At 41.1% G+C, this 14,443-nt stretch overlaps 1 protein-coding gene across 6 annotated transcripts in view; it reads right to left on the reverse strand.

Annotated features, from left to right (window-relative positions):
* ptprz1a (protein tyrosine phosphatase receptor type Z1a) overlaps positions 1–14,443 on the reverse strand; it is an 88,608-nt gene that overhangs the window by 20,758 nt on the left and 53,407 nt on the right. For 3 of the 6 annotated variants that reach the window (XM_023955431.2, XM_023955430.2, XM_023955427.2), the window contains 15 exons: positions 14,282–14,367; positions 10,882–10,902; positions 9,488–9,584; positions 7,225–7,301; positions 6,873–7,007; positions 6,607–6,741; positions 6,258–6,421; positions 6,043–6,178; positions 5,724–5,870; positions 4,216–4,303; positions 4,041–4,114; positions 3,786–3,902; positions 2,877–3,029; positions 2,606–2,748; positions 2,383–2,518 (listed from right to left, as the gene is read on the reverse strand). In XM_023955431.2, the coding sequence (XP_023811199.1) occupies positions 2,383–2,518; positions 2,606–2,748; positions 2,877–3,029; positions 3,786–3,902; positions 4,041–4,114; positions 4,216–4,303; positions 5,724–5,870; positions 6,043–6,178; positions 6,258–6,421; positions 6,607–6,741; positions 6,873–7,007; positions 7,225–7,301; positions 9,488–9,584; positions 10,882–10,902; positions 14,282–14,367 (1,709 nt within the window). The remainder of the gene's footprint in view (positions 1–2,382; positions 2,519–2,605; positions 2,749–2,876; positions 3,030–3,785; positions 3,903–4,040; positions 4,115–4,215; positions 4,304–5,723; positions 5,871–6,042; positions 6,179–6,257; positions 6,422–6,606; positions 6,742–6,872; positions 7,008–7,224; positions 7,302–9,487; positions 9,585–10,881; positions 10,903–14,281; positions 14,368–14,443) is intronic. The other 3 variants (XM_078948205.1, XM_023955428.2, XM_023955429.2) reach the window with 2 other exon arrangements.

The raw sequence follows: 14,443 nt of genomic DNA on the forward strand, positions 1-14,443 counted from the left end.
CTCCTTATTAGGTTTGGGTCGGCGATAGATGGTGGAGATGCAAGTTGGTTTGATCTAGAGAATTGACAGACTGAAGATTCAAAAGATTCAAATACAGGAGCAGTCACAGGTGCTATCCTCCAGTTCTCACAGTAAATCATTGCAAGACCACCCCCGCAGCCCAAGTCACATGGTTTGGGCAAGTAAACAAACCCCGGAGGAGTAGCGTCATTGAGTGGAGTAAAATCCTGAGGTTGTTGCCATGTTTCAGTCAAGCACATGAAATCCAATTCTCAATTAATAAGGAGATCTTGGATAAGATCCCCCTTGGTTGTGAGGGAGCGAATGTCCAGGAGACTGAAGTTGACAGTCATGCAGGGGAGGTTGGAGCCGTGTTAGTCAAGTAGTTAAGATGCTTTGATCAGCATGGAGAGTTCTTTGGTGGACGGTGAGCAGAGGACCAGAGTGATTTGATGGGGTTACTATTGTCATTCTGGAATGCGATTCTTGATGAGTGTATCTCCGGCGGGGCACAGATAAGATGTCTGGATGCAAAGGTAGAGTGAACGGTGGCGAGTTCTGGAGTTTAGCAAAATTGCTGGACACGCAACAGGATAGTCCAGGCGAATATAATCCCCACAAGATCAATCCACATCGTTGGTAGTGGAGAGACTTTTAGTACTGTTCAGGGAGCAGCGGCTGCCAAGCGCGCCAGCGTTCACTCAATCAGATGGCATGTACCCAGTGGTGGTTCTACACTAACTTGTTCCCCGGGCGAGTAAGTCCACCAGGTCATTGCCCATATTGCCCGTGCCTAAAACCGCTACTGCTTGTACCTTATCCACTGCCCCTTGTCCACCCAAAAGGCGGCTGCATGATGTCGGTACCTCACAGCTGAACTGAAGTTCAGCCTGAGCTTCCAAACAAGAAAAGTTCCACTGCTATGCTACAGCACTGAAATCTCTATGGAAACCATTGACTGTTTAAGAGGAAACTGGACGTCACCCTTAGAAAATGGCTTCCTTCCAACTCTAGCAAAATGAAGCCAATTAAGTTGCTATTTTTCCACAATACAGACATCGCCATCTTGGAGCAAGATGACAGTAATTAGTCCGAGTGGTTTAAGTCAATGTTTCTATGGCAACTACTGTCGCCAATCAGGCGTGTTTAAAATTCACACCCCTTCCGCTGAAAGCGGGCTCAGGAGAATTTGTCAATCAAACATTTGAGGTGGGGGCCAGCAAGCACCACATGGTTTTACTAAGACATCTGATTGGTCAGTTTATACCTTGAATAACTTAAGATAAAGAAAAAAACATAAATAGAAAGAACATGTTAAAAAAGGTATCAGAGTATGAATGATTATTCTGACAAATAGAATGACTGAGTAACAGCTGTTTATTTCTCCACTGAAATCTATGGGAGTTTGGCTTCTTGGAGCCAGCCGGTACTGGCTGGAATTCGAGGGAGGAGGGATTGATGGAAACGCTGCAGAGCCTGCATGAACCTATCCAATCAATGCTCCTTTTTTAAATATGGAGCAAATATTTCTGTTGCACAGATTATTATATATTTCCTTTACATATTTAAATTCCTTACTATACAGTTTTTTATAAGAATTTACAATTTTGTTTTTTTTGTGCAGGATACCAAACTATCTTCCTAGGTCTATTTACAACATTTAATAAAGCCTATTTTACAACTACCTCTAGGTAGATATGGGCTTTCTGCAGGTAAAAAAAATGGTTAAACCTGAATGGATCACACGGGTCATAGAGTGGTCTATGAGCCTGTAAAGAGAAAAGGTTCATTCGCATTTTTTTCCACAAGAATGCTGTGAGCGACATTTCAGCAAACACTTAAACTGCATCAAAGGGTGAGTAAGGGTGAAGTAGATGAGACGCAGAGCGTCGTACAAGTCTTTCTTTTTTCAAACCCACTTAAAATCTGCGCACTGCACATGAAGCCCGTTGGTGCTGTTATTGTGATTAGTGTGCGCTCCTTGCTGTAGCCTGACTGTTAGAAATGGGGAAATTAGACAATCACTTATGTATAATGTGCACACCCCGTACGTGCAACTTTTGTGCTGGTGCAAGTGTGGCATAAGGACAACAGCATTAACCGTACGGCTTAAGTGCGTATAACTTACATTATCCTTACAATACGCCTAACTCAACCATGACAATGGTACATTTGCTTTTTATGACATCCCTTGCAAACTGCAAGACACACCTCCGCTCCCCTTAAGACCCTCTCTACCACCTTCTTAAGCCTGGACAGTCCAAAAAACCACAATACCCGTATGGGTGCATGTGGTGCATGTGACTCATGGTATAGAATGGGAATTTTTGGTGACGTGCAGCAGGCATGCATCAGCAGATGGGACTTAGCAAAAGGGCTTACGATGTTGCTGAAGACTCCTGGTCTCATGAGGTTGATCATTTTGGCCACTTGGAACACATCAACTGAATCGTCAACCTCCAGCTGATGCATCAGAGAGGACAGAGCGCAGAACGTTCCTGCTGTGACCCCACCCACACTGGTGAGAGGAGAGGTGAGGCAAAAATCAAACACAGAAGCAACCAGGAGCATCATTTTTACGACAATGTTTACTGCTGAGGCTTACTCATCGTGGACAATGATCGGACCGTCCTTTAAAGAGTTTTCCTCTTTCACCAGCCGGAGGACCTCAAAAGTCTGGCTGATGGAAGTGTTTGGGTTTGGCCAGCAGGCAGCCTGGTAATGTCTTACTTCCAGAACATAGTCGTCCTGTCAGGTAAGAAAAGAAAGGAGGCTTCAAAATGTCTGAGAATTTATACGCACAAGGTTTCTGAAACTCTGCTTCCTCTATAAAGTCATGCAGCCGATTCAGCACAGAATATTCTAGACTGCCCAACCTGTGTGGCTTCCAGCATGTAGTCCTGGACCACCAGAATGTCCTCATTGGACAAACAGACATGATTCTCACTCTTGTGAGACACAGTGAACACTCCGTAGTTATAAGGTTGACCTTTATGGGGCCAGAAGGCACAAAGCTCTTCTGCCTTTGGCTGCCAAAAGAAAGAAAAAGACGATAAGTTTCAGACTGCATTTAAAGGAGATACTTGCCTGGAAAAAACATGTTTGAGACAGGAACAGGTCTGCAGTTTATGGATCATGTCAGCATAGAGGTGAAGTTTATTCATTATTGATTTCCTGGAAATACTAGAACACACCAGGACATCATGCATATCATGCATATGTTGGTATGACATGGTCTGTCAACAAATTACAATATGAACAATAAAAGTGTAAATGTGAATCTTGTCCAGTCTCTTGCAATCAAACAAAAAAGGTGTAACTTCCATTTTACAATAATTGTCATCCAAACTTTAGCCATAGTTTCCATCAGAACCTCCCTCTAAAGTACACAGTTATATTGACAACATGACTAAGTCATTTGACTGTCTTGTTCGTAGACAATGACACAAGGACTTGACATTCTGATGGCACTGACATGTTCAATGACATAAAGACTTAGTTTGGAGAGATGAACTAAAGATTTTTAGCAAGTTACAGGCTTTTGCAAGAAATCCGTAGTGTTTTGCTGTTTGTACAAATTGTTTTGAGAAATGCACACACGTATTTGCAATCTTCAATTCTGATCTGAGAATTGTACTAAAGCGACTGAGAAAAACTGTAAAGTGACTGAAAATGAATAGTAGTCTCATTAGCAGAAGAATTTCCACTCTTTGATGCTGAAGAAGGCGAACAGCAGCAGGTGTCCACCCAAACCTCAACACAAGGAAGATGAACTTTGAACTGACCCCGGGCAGAGACACAATGACTGGAGCATTATGTTCCCACACCATCCTCCAGAAGTCCCTGATGGTGCTTGGCAAAGGGTGCTGGGTAATTATGAACTCATTTCTCGACCTGTAACCCTGAAAACAAAGATAGAAAGAAGAGCTGAAGGAACATCTGGAGGAGGACTCACTTGCTTTTTACTGTCAGACAATCTGATGTCTTGCTGCTGGCATGGAGCTTGAGACAACCGAAAGAGACAGTCAGGAAGTTCTTACAGAAATGTATGATGCATTTATGTAGTCTGAGGTTTCTCCAGCTGCAGTGGAGAGACACACTCTTGACCTCTCTACTGCAAAAAAAAAAAAAAAAGAAAAGAAAGAAAAGACATGAATTTATTCTTACATCAAAAATCTGATCAAGGACTTTCATCTTTGATGCTTCTGAACTCACCTGGTAGGACTGAACTGCTCCTGTTCCTGCTGGACTCCTGCAGAGCTGAAGAAGGATCCCTCTGCTGAACCACAGGCTGACAGAGTAGCTGTGGAAACACACACACACACACCCACACAGAAACTGTGTATTTACAACAGAAAACACACAAGCTGCTCATCCAGCAGTTCCAAGAGTTGAAAGTCTGTTTCCTCTTTCTTTTTTTAGGCCTGAGGCAGTAAGCTGGTGCTTTATTTTCATTCACATTTCCATTTCAATGGGTAACAAAATAAATGCAGTTTCAGTTGGAGAACCTTTTAGACAAAAACTGCCTTTTTGACAAACTTTATTCAGGCTTCAGACACCACCATTGATAGCAACTACAACAAGCTTTTGGTATATGTCTTTCTCCTAAGCATCATGGTCCATCAGACTCTTTGCTGCTGCTTAGAGCAGCTTAACTCCTGGATGTAGTCAGGCCTCTTCTGTTCAACAACAAACATAAGTCTTCATTTTTGGAAGAAAGAAAACAAAAAGTGAAGGAAACTAAAGAGACAAAAAACGACCAAACTAATGAGTTCTTTTTTAACATTTCAATTGAACAGTCAGACTCAGAGCTCTCATGTAAGGACTTAGAGAAGGATGCTTTGATTATATCTTCATCTTCTGCAGGCTGGATTGCTACAACAGTCTTCTGTCTAACCTCTTCACAAACTGGCAGCTCATTTGGAATGCTGCTGCCAGAGTTTGGATCAGAACCAGAAAAACTAATCACATCACTTGTGTTGTGAAGTCCTTACACTGAATACGACTGAATACAAAATCAAATTTAATGTACCAGTGCTTATAAAACGCTTCACTTGATTTTATATATATTTTATATAGGACAAAAAAGGGACGGCGCCATGGGTAGCTACAGGTTGCTATAGCAACTGTAAGATTTGGAATAGAAACCCCTTGGCTAATATCAAAGCCATATAAAAGCCTAAATCTAACGCATTATATATAAATGTTCATTGCACAAAATGTTCTCGCATGTAATCCCTTTCCATTTAACATTTAATATAGTTTATGTTTGACATAAAACCGCACTGGTGAGGTCCGCAGTAGCACTGTCTCAACAGAGAGGTCGCTCGTGACCTCGCCATTGTTCCTCATTTGTTGCTAATAAAGTTTATTTAATGAGAGCCAGTATTATATACAATTATATCAGTTAACTTTTCAGAAATTATCAAGTCAGTTAGCAAAGAGGTAAAAAGATAAATCCCTACATTTTTTGGTGCGTCCAATAAGAACACAAAACCTAAAACTTTGCTCTTATTCTAAAACTTTCTTTGATTGAAGAGCTGCACCACTCAAATGTTTACAGGATTGAAATGAGGCAGAGGGTTCTCTTTTCTGAACTGAATGGCATGTTCAGAGTTTTTTTACTCTTTACTGGGAATCACTGCAGATAGTTTTTTTTCCCTTTAGTGTCTTTGAATGTACAGCAGCAACAGTGAAAAGTGAGTATTTAGGGAGTTGTGTACCTCAAACTGTTTGTCCAGACCTGTCTTCCCAGAAGGTCCTGGGGTGAGCAGTTCTCCGACGTACCTGTGCAGGTGAGCTGCAGCCACCTCTGTCTCTCCAGACAAGATGGCTTCCACCAGGGTGTCATGGATAAAGATGTATTGTTCCTGCATAGGGAGGGAAACCCAGTTTTCCATAATGATTCTTCTGAGACATGAAACAGGTCAGTCAGCTTCAGTCACAGAGGTCCGCTCTGACTTAAAGCTTATGACATGCAAACATGAGTCTAGACTGGTAGTGGTGATGAAGGGTTGGCATGAAAGTGTCTCAGGATCTCACCTTGGTCTGAACCAGGTAGTTTCGTTGAGTGCGGATATGCTTGAGGAAGCCTGTGATGTTGACTTTGCCTTCCTCCTGGATCTGCTTTAGCATGCTGTCCAGAGCGATGTACGTTCCTGTGCGGCCTACCCCAGCGCTGAGACAGCAAAAGAGGACAACGTGTAGTCATAGATTTGCTAAGCTGCAGTGACACTGCCTGAAGGACTTCCACCTACCTGCAATGCACCAGCATGGGACCCGGTCCCTCCTGCCCTGCTCTAGAGGACTTACGGATGAAGCTGAGGATTGGCAGAGTGAATTCTGGGACACCCATGTCTGGCCACTGGGTGTAATGGTACTGTGTTATTGTTCGTTCCTTGCCACGCCCCTTCTGAGAGACCTGCAGGGGTACAGGTGGGAAAAGTTGAAGACAAAAGTGGCGTGTCAGTGATTACAAATGAAAATGAATGTCATAAAATTCTCAAAAATTGAACCAATAGATCATCACCAAAATTACAGAAAACATTATTACAACCTCAATTACTGTGACCATAATGAATATCTTGTATTCAGTTAGTGTCTAACCTTTTTGCCTAGGGTGTCCCACACTGAGAAGGTCCTCACAGTGTAGAAGGCCAAGGCTTTGCTGCTCTTCAGTGTCACCAACAAATTGCCATAATCCTCCTGTAACTCCAGAGGCCAGTACTGATCACACTTCCTCTGAAGGACACACATGTGACAGAGGAGACGGAGGACATCATTAAAACTCCTAACCAAAAGCAGTCTACCCTCCTCTAAATCTGTGGTAAGAATGTCAAGTTCAACTATAAAATGAGCTGATAGAGACTCACTCGTCCTTTCTCCACCAGGTTTGTGATCATAACGATGGTGCGCACGTCTTTCTCCCAGATCATTCTCCAGAAGTCTTCTGTAGTGGACTTCACTGGTCCCTGAGCAGCAATGTATGCACCTGGTTTCTGAAAACCCTGAGAAACACACAAGAACGCAAGCGGCTGAACGAGTGGTTGAGTGATGTGGAACCATGCAGCTCCAACTACCAGCTACATATGGAGTTGGCTGTTATTCTGAAACAAGAAGATCATGAAGAACGACTGAGAGAAAACATGAAGCAGTGTCACAGAAAAGGGAAGATAAGGGACTCAGCAGGCCGAAAGCTCGGATGTGAAATCAACAGCCACTCACATCCACAAAGTTGGCGTTAATGTAGTCTGTTGTCTTTCCATCTTTATGAGCCTGCAGCCGTACTCGGCTGTGGTCATCTGAGGAGAAAGAATAAAAAACAATTCACTCACTAACCATCACTCCCGTTAAAATGCATTTCTCTTCAAATATACATACAGATGCAGACAGAAGCAAACACACATGGCTGCAGATACTGTAGATGCAAACACAAACAGACAGATGTTGTGGGACACAGACAGAAGCAACAGGATGACATGTGAAGATATGCAGACAGACATAGACACATGCAGACAGAAACAGATAAATGCAGACAGACACAGACAAATGCAGACAGAAACATAAATGCAGACAGACAGACAAATGCAGACATAAGCAGATAAATACAGACAGACACAGACACATGCAGACAGAAACAGAGAAATGCAGACAGACATAGACAAGTGCAGACAGACAGACAAACGCAGACAGACACAGATACATGCAGACAGACAGACAAATGCATACAGACACAGACAAATGCACAGACACATGCAGACAGACATAGACAAATTCAGACAGACATGGACAAATGCAGAGAGAAACAAATAAATGCAGACAGACACAGACAAATAAAGACAGATATAGACAAATGCAGACAGACAGATAAATGCAGACAGACATAGACAAATGGAGACAGAAACAGATAAATACAGACAGACACAGACAAATGCAGACAGACAAATAAATGCAGACAGACATAGACAAATGCAGTCAGACATAGACAAATGCAGACATATACAAATTCAGACAGATATAGACAAATGCAAACAGACACAGATACATGCAGACAGACACAGACAAATGCAGACAGAAACAGATAAATACAGACAGACACAGAAAAATTCATACAGACGCAGACAAAAGCAGACAGACAGATAAATGCAGACAGACATAGAGAAATGGAGACAGACAGAGAGAAATGCAGACAGACAGACAAATGCAGACAGACATAGACAAATGCAGACAGAAACAGATAAATACAGACAGACACAGACAAATTCATACAGACGCAGACAAAAGCAGACAGACACAGACAAATGCAGACACAGACAAATGCAGACACAGACAAATGCAGACAGACAGATAAATTCAGACAGACATAGAGAAATGGAGACAGACATAGACCAAAGCAGACAGACACAGACAAAGGCACATAGACAAATGCAGACAGACAGACAAATGCAGACAGACACAGAGAAGACAGAAATAATTAATTGCAGACAGACACAGAAAAATGCATACAGACACATACAAATGCAGACAGATCTAGACAGCTGCAAACAGACAGAAAGATGCAGGCATAAGCAGATTGATGCAGACAGGTGCATGAGACTGTAGTCCACAGACTCACTGGCCAAATGACCAGTATTTTACAATAAATTTCCTTGGGCATGGTCTCAGTTTCACAGGTGGCAAACAGCACTCTTCAAAAGATGGCGTGGTGCTTGTTGTTTTTTAACTATGCCCTTGTAGCTTACTACTCAGAAAACACATGTGATCAACGTTATCAATAGCAGATACGGCAAAGTAATATTATAAAGCAGGAGTCCAACCCTTTCAGCCTGGAATTCAACACTACAGCATTGATATCATGCTTTGTGGTATTTTAGCGTGTCATCACGCAGATGATGACACAGATAAAGATGTCTATGAAGACTCTCATTCATCCAGGTTGGTTCCATTGTAGTAGGTTTAGGGGATGTCATCTGGACTTGGTTATTAAAGTTAGAAGACGTTTCGCCTCTTATCCAAGAGGCTTTGTCAAAAGAAGCCATCTTTGTCAAGAAGGATAAACCTTCTCTTAATAAGAATGGTGGTCTCAGGTTTATTCTTCCATCCATCTACGGCAGTGTCTTGAAACCTAAACAAACCGAACCAGTTCCACCTGAGTCGTTAACCGCTGAAAGAGAGGACCAATGTGGAGAGCGAGTCACTGGGTCTCCAACCCCCAGCTGAGGACAAAGGACTATTAACGACCCGAAACCATGTAGGCTAAGTGGACAATACCTCCAGTTTCAGGTCTGACTCCTCCCCCATGGACGCATATATATACCAGCTCTTAGACCAGCTAATTCAGAATTGACAAAGCCTCTTGGATAAGAGGCGAAACGTCTTCTAACTTTAATAACCAAGTCCAGATGACATCCCCTAAACCTACTACAACAGATAAAGATTCACGACTCAGAAGGACTCTGCAGGTGTAGCTGCAATTGTGCGCACTTACAGGCCAGGATGTTGCTGTATCTGTTCTTGACTTTATTGTCAGGATGGTTGGCACTGTCCATCGTCATTTCCATGTCTACTGTGCATTCCTGCACCTCCTGCAGAAAGCCAGCACACATCAACACAAGCACACACACATGCTTAGAACACAGGTGAATCTGAACTTTGAAAGGAATTATAACATTCTTTTGTTTTTAAATCTAGTCTAAAAATCAATTCGATTATCTAAATTGTTCTCAAACAAGACAGAAGAAAGTCAATTTAGTTATGTCCGCACTAGCATTTGTGGCACTAGTTAACCAGTTTACATTTAGTTGAGAGCCAGTTCAGCGGTGAATATTTTATGGTGCTCTAGTTTCCCATTAAGAAAAAAATGCTCACTCGTTAACCTGAGGGTGTTTAGTACTACACTAGCTAATTCTGTGGGGTTTATATTTTTGGTCTGAAATCAAGGATATTGATTTATTTTATTTTAGAATGTTCAGTTAAATATTTTCATATTAATAATAAAAACTCTAGAACATCGTTATCACCAGAGTCTGCAGATTCTAAATTCAAAGAGGAAAGCTGTTAGTGAAGGGATGAAAGGATCCATAGACTCCAGCTCCACATGCGGCTCCTTCTATCCCGCTATTGTTACTTTTGCCTTCTAAACAAATGAAACATTTAAATAAATAAAGATTTATTTTCTGAAAGCATTGGTTTATTTGTTTTAGTTAATAAAGTTTTAAGTTTCTGTTTAGTGACCAACAATAGTAAAAGGCTGAATATTTTATTGAAGTGGTTTATTATTAAAATAAGCGTAAAGCACATATTGTTATCTTCTGCTGTACAACATTGTGTAGTAGCTTATTAGAGGCAAAGTACTTAAAGTATAAAACTGCCTTTACATGTATAGATTTTAAAACAAAAAGATTCTTGAGCAAGGCTTTCATGTTTATATTTAACAGGGAATAGGAGAAAAAGGATGACTGCACACTAAAATCATGGTGATAGAAAATTCCATGTTTGTCTTTGTAGCATCTCTAATTGTAGTAAATCTGCTGCAGCAGGAGGATCTGATTTAACACAGGTTGTAGTTTATTTTGACAGGAACTTGATTGTGCTGCCATCAGAGAAGAATAAAGTTAAAATAGCTATATGCTGAAAAATATAAGGCTGTAACAATGCAATTATTGTAAACATTTAAGGTTCCAAACCCCAGAGCTAGAGGAAAGGGTGGTGCTTCCTCTGTGAAAACATGCTGTGCATGCAAAACTGTGAGCTGGTTTCTCTGATAACCAGGTCAATCAAACGCATGTAAGTACTCTAACCAGAAACTGGACTTTTGTCAACAACAATATGAAAACACTGTGCAACAGGGTCAGCAGGAAGCAAACTGCAGGAGAGTCTTACCTCGTAACTCTCCTTCAGCATCTAACCACGAAGAAGCAGCAGGCAGCCAGGACGTTTCCACGACAACACAGAGGTGCAGAGACAAAAGTTAAAAAGCAACACAAAGTGTAGCTCGCAGTGTGTTGCAGAAGAGTCGACACTGTTGCAACACCAGGGGGGTATTCCAGGGGGGTATTCCAGAAAGCAGGTTATGCTAGCTCCCACGCTAAGTTTGAGGCTAAGGAAGTTGATAACCTCAGCTTTCGGTTCCAGAAATGGAGTTATGTTTCAGGGTAGGTCAAGTTACCATGGCAACTCATGCTCTGAACATAACCTGGTCTGGAGCAGGTTTAGTTGAAGGTTAGTTTGTTTTCAGAGAGGTGAAGCAGCATGGCGTGTCCATTTGAAGATGATTTAGTGGATGAAGAAGCTCAGATAATAATTTTTCCACCAGGAGAGGGTGATAAGACCATATATGGATGTTGGAAAGATAAACTTTTTACTTTGATTTAACTTTATTATTTGCTTCAGTTAAGATAAATCATTTTTTTTGTTAAAATTTTTTTTGTTAAAAATTACACGTAGTTTTCAGACAGTTATTTTCCTTTCTTCAAATTAATTCAATTAAGTAGGTGTAACTTTGATGCTGCTGTTAGATCGGCACCGCAAGGGATTCTGGGATATCATTCCCTTTGCCTGTCTGGACGGATCTGGGTTTAAGTGTGGATTTTTTACAAAATTTGTTTAGTTGTATAGCTGTTTTACTGTGTTTCACCGTGATTGGCCGAGCTATTTTGTCCTACTATGCTTACGTCTCTGCACCATGAGTGAGAGTAAAGGATAGGATGATGAGTTTATATAGCACCCCTACCGCTTAGTGCTGTTATGACAGTGAAAGAAAATTCCTGGAATACCCCCCAGGAAGCATGTTTAAACTAGCCTGACTTTAAGCCTGAACTCTGGCTGAAATCCGCCTGAACTTGCTTACTCTGGGTATGTCGGTGCTAAAAGACCAGATATGAGTTGGCGTAATTATGCTCGACTTGGTAACCTTGGGTTAATGCACGTGCACAGGAGGTACATAAAGACATTTTTCCATGGAGTCACCATGGAAACGCTTGGAGAAAAAAAAAAGAAAGCAAGACACATGAGACGGAAGGCAGACGGAGACTGAGATTTTAATGACGGCGGATAAAGATTATAAGTCCATCAAAAAACGTAACACGGCTGCATCATCAAAAAAAAGAGTTTCTGCTTAGAGAAAAATAACAGACAAAATTTCTGATCTCGTTTCCATTTTCCTTGTGACGCATTTATATATATATATATATATATATATATATATATATATATATATATATATATATATATATATATATATATATATATATATATATATATATATATATTTATATATATATTGAGTTGTTTAAACTCAATAATTGTTTATACAACTCAATTTTTACGTATTTATCTAGCTAAATATCACATTACTCCATTAATCTTTTTTCAATCTTAATTACTTATATTTCTTGAACTCTCATATGTCTAAGTTTGAGCCGACAGATATGCTCATTTTTATAAAAATAAAAAAGGACGGAAAAAAAATACACGGAGTGCAAAAATCCAATAAAGAATTTTCCATCATTGTCATAACAGATTACACTTGTAGGGGTGCTATATAAACTCATCATCCTCTCCCTCCCTGTCACTCATGGTGCAGAGACGTAAGCATAGTAGGACAAAATAACTCGGCCAAACACGGCAAAACACAGTAAAATAGCTAGACAACTAAACACATTCTGTCAAAAACCCACACTTAAACCCAAATCCGTCCAGACAGGCAAAGGGAATGATATCCCAGAATCCCTTGCGGTGCCGATCTAACAGCAGCATCAAAGTTACACCTACTTAATTGAATTAATTTGAACGAAAGGAAAATAATTGTCTGAAAACTACATGTAATTTTTAAGGTGACCTAAAAAAATAATTTATCTTAACTGAAGCAAATAATTAAGTTGGATCAACAGCATGAGTTGCTATGGCAACTTGACCTACCCTGAAACATACCTCCATTTCTGGAACCGAAAGCTGAGGTTATCAACTTCCTTAGCCTCAAACTTATCGTGGGAGCTAGCATAACCTGCTTTCTGGAATACCCCCCGAGGAGTATCAAACTAGGGACACAGATCGGCTGGAAAAGTCAAGCGTCTTTAAAACCGAAAAGGAAGGAAACATGGACGGTCAAACCGGACTGTCCGTTCTGGGAGGATAAGATTACGACGTCTAATTTCAGCCAAACTGACATTGAGATAAGACACAGGAATGTCACAGGTAATCGAGGGTTAGAAATACTCTTCTGCAGTGCCTCAGTCAATGATAGAAGGGTTGCCGGTTTGATCCCCACTCCCATCTGAACTGTTGTCAACTCTTGTTGTGTCCTTGGGCAAGACATTTCATCCTCCCTGCCTCCAGTGTGGCTCCACTGGTGTGTGAATGTGTATGAATGTCCCGGTGATGGTCAGGGGGGCCATAGGCGTAAACTGGCAGCCACGCCTCTGTCAGTCTGCCCCAGGGCAGCCGTGGCTACAACAGTAGTTAGCATCACCATGAATGAATGAGGGGTGAATTAATAATGGACACAATGTAAACGCTTTGAGCGTCTGGAAAAGTGCAGAAAAATCCAATCCATTATTATCATTTAAAAAAAAAAGGAAAAATACAACTTAAACATGCCCAGAGTCTGCTCGAGATCGTGGGTTTGAATCCACACTCAAGTTATACCAAAGAATTTTCAAATTGGACTCAATGCCTTCATGCCTGATGTCCAGAACTAGTGACTGGACAAGGGTATAAACTGCCAAATGGTTTCCAAGTGTGGCTGAGTGTAAATCAGTGCTGCTCCATGTCACAACTCAAATGTTGAACTTTAATTTTAGTAAAATGTTCACTTATTCTATGTGGGAATTATTTTGCATGTTACAAGTTGTTTTTGTTTCATTGTCTTATTGTTATGTTTGCCAGTAATGTCATTTTGCCATATTAAATGCATATATTGTTTAAGTTTATCTTATTTCCCTGTCATTGCATCCTGCCTTATAACAACCATTACAATGACGAGAGATTAGACAAATGAACTCAGTAGTACATGTGAGAGCCTATGATTTTTTTGGGGCGGGTGGGGGATTTGCTCACAGAACAAAAGCAGAAACACGCTCTTTGTTCATGTTCTTCATGCACGTGCTCATCATGACCTCAACATGCTCTGCAACAGGCAAACTCATGGCCCCCTCACCTTTGGACTTAAATCTTATCCAAACACTCTCCTCTCATAGAGCTTCATGCTGCATGCAGACACTCAGCATCTGCACCTGACTTCTGCACAGGTGTATGCTGCAGACAGATAGGTCGGTTTTCATACCTCAAACTCTCGCTGGAAGCCTTGACTGCTGTGAAGATCAGCCACATGTTCAACAAAGTCCTTCAGAGGAAACGCTGTTTGCTCTTCTGCAAGATTGGATACAAACAGAGTCAGGATGCCAGTCTTTATCAACCAGGGCATGTGAGTTCCTGCTTCCAGACG

This window comes from Oryzias latipes, chromosome 6 (genome assembly GCF_053564925.1).
Source record: "Oryzias latipes strain Hd-rR chromosome 6, Olatipes_Hd-rR_3.1".
In the NCBI taxonomy this organism is placed as follows: domain Eukaryota; kingdom Metazoa; phylum Chordata; class Actinopteri; order Beloniformes; family Adrianichthyidae; genus Oryzias; species Oryzias latipes.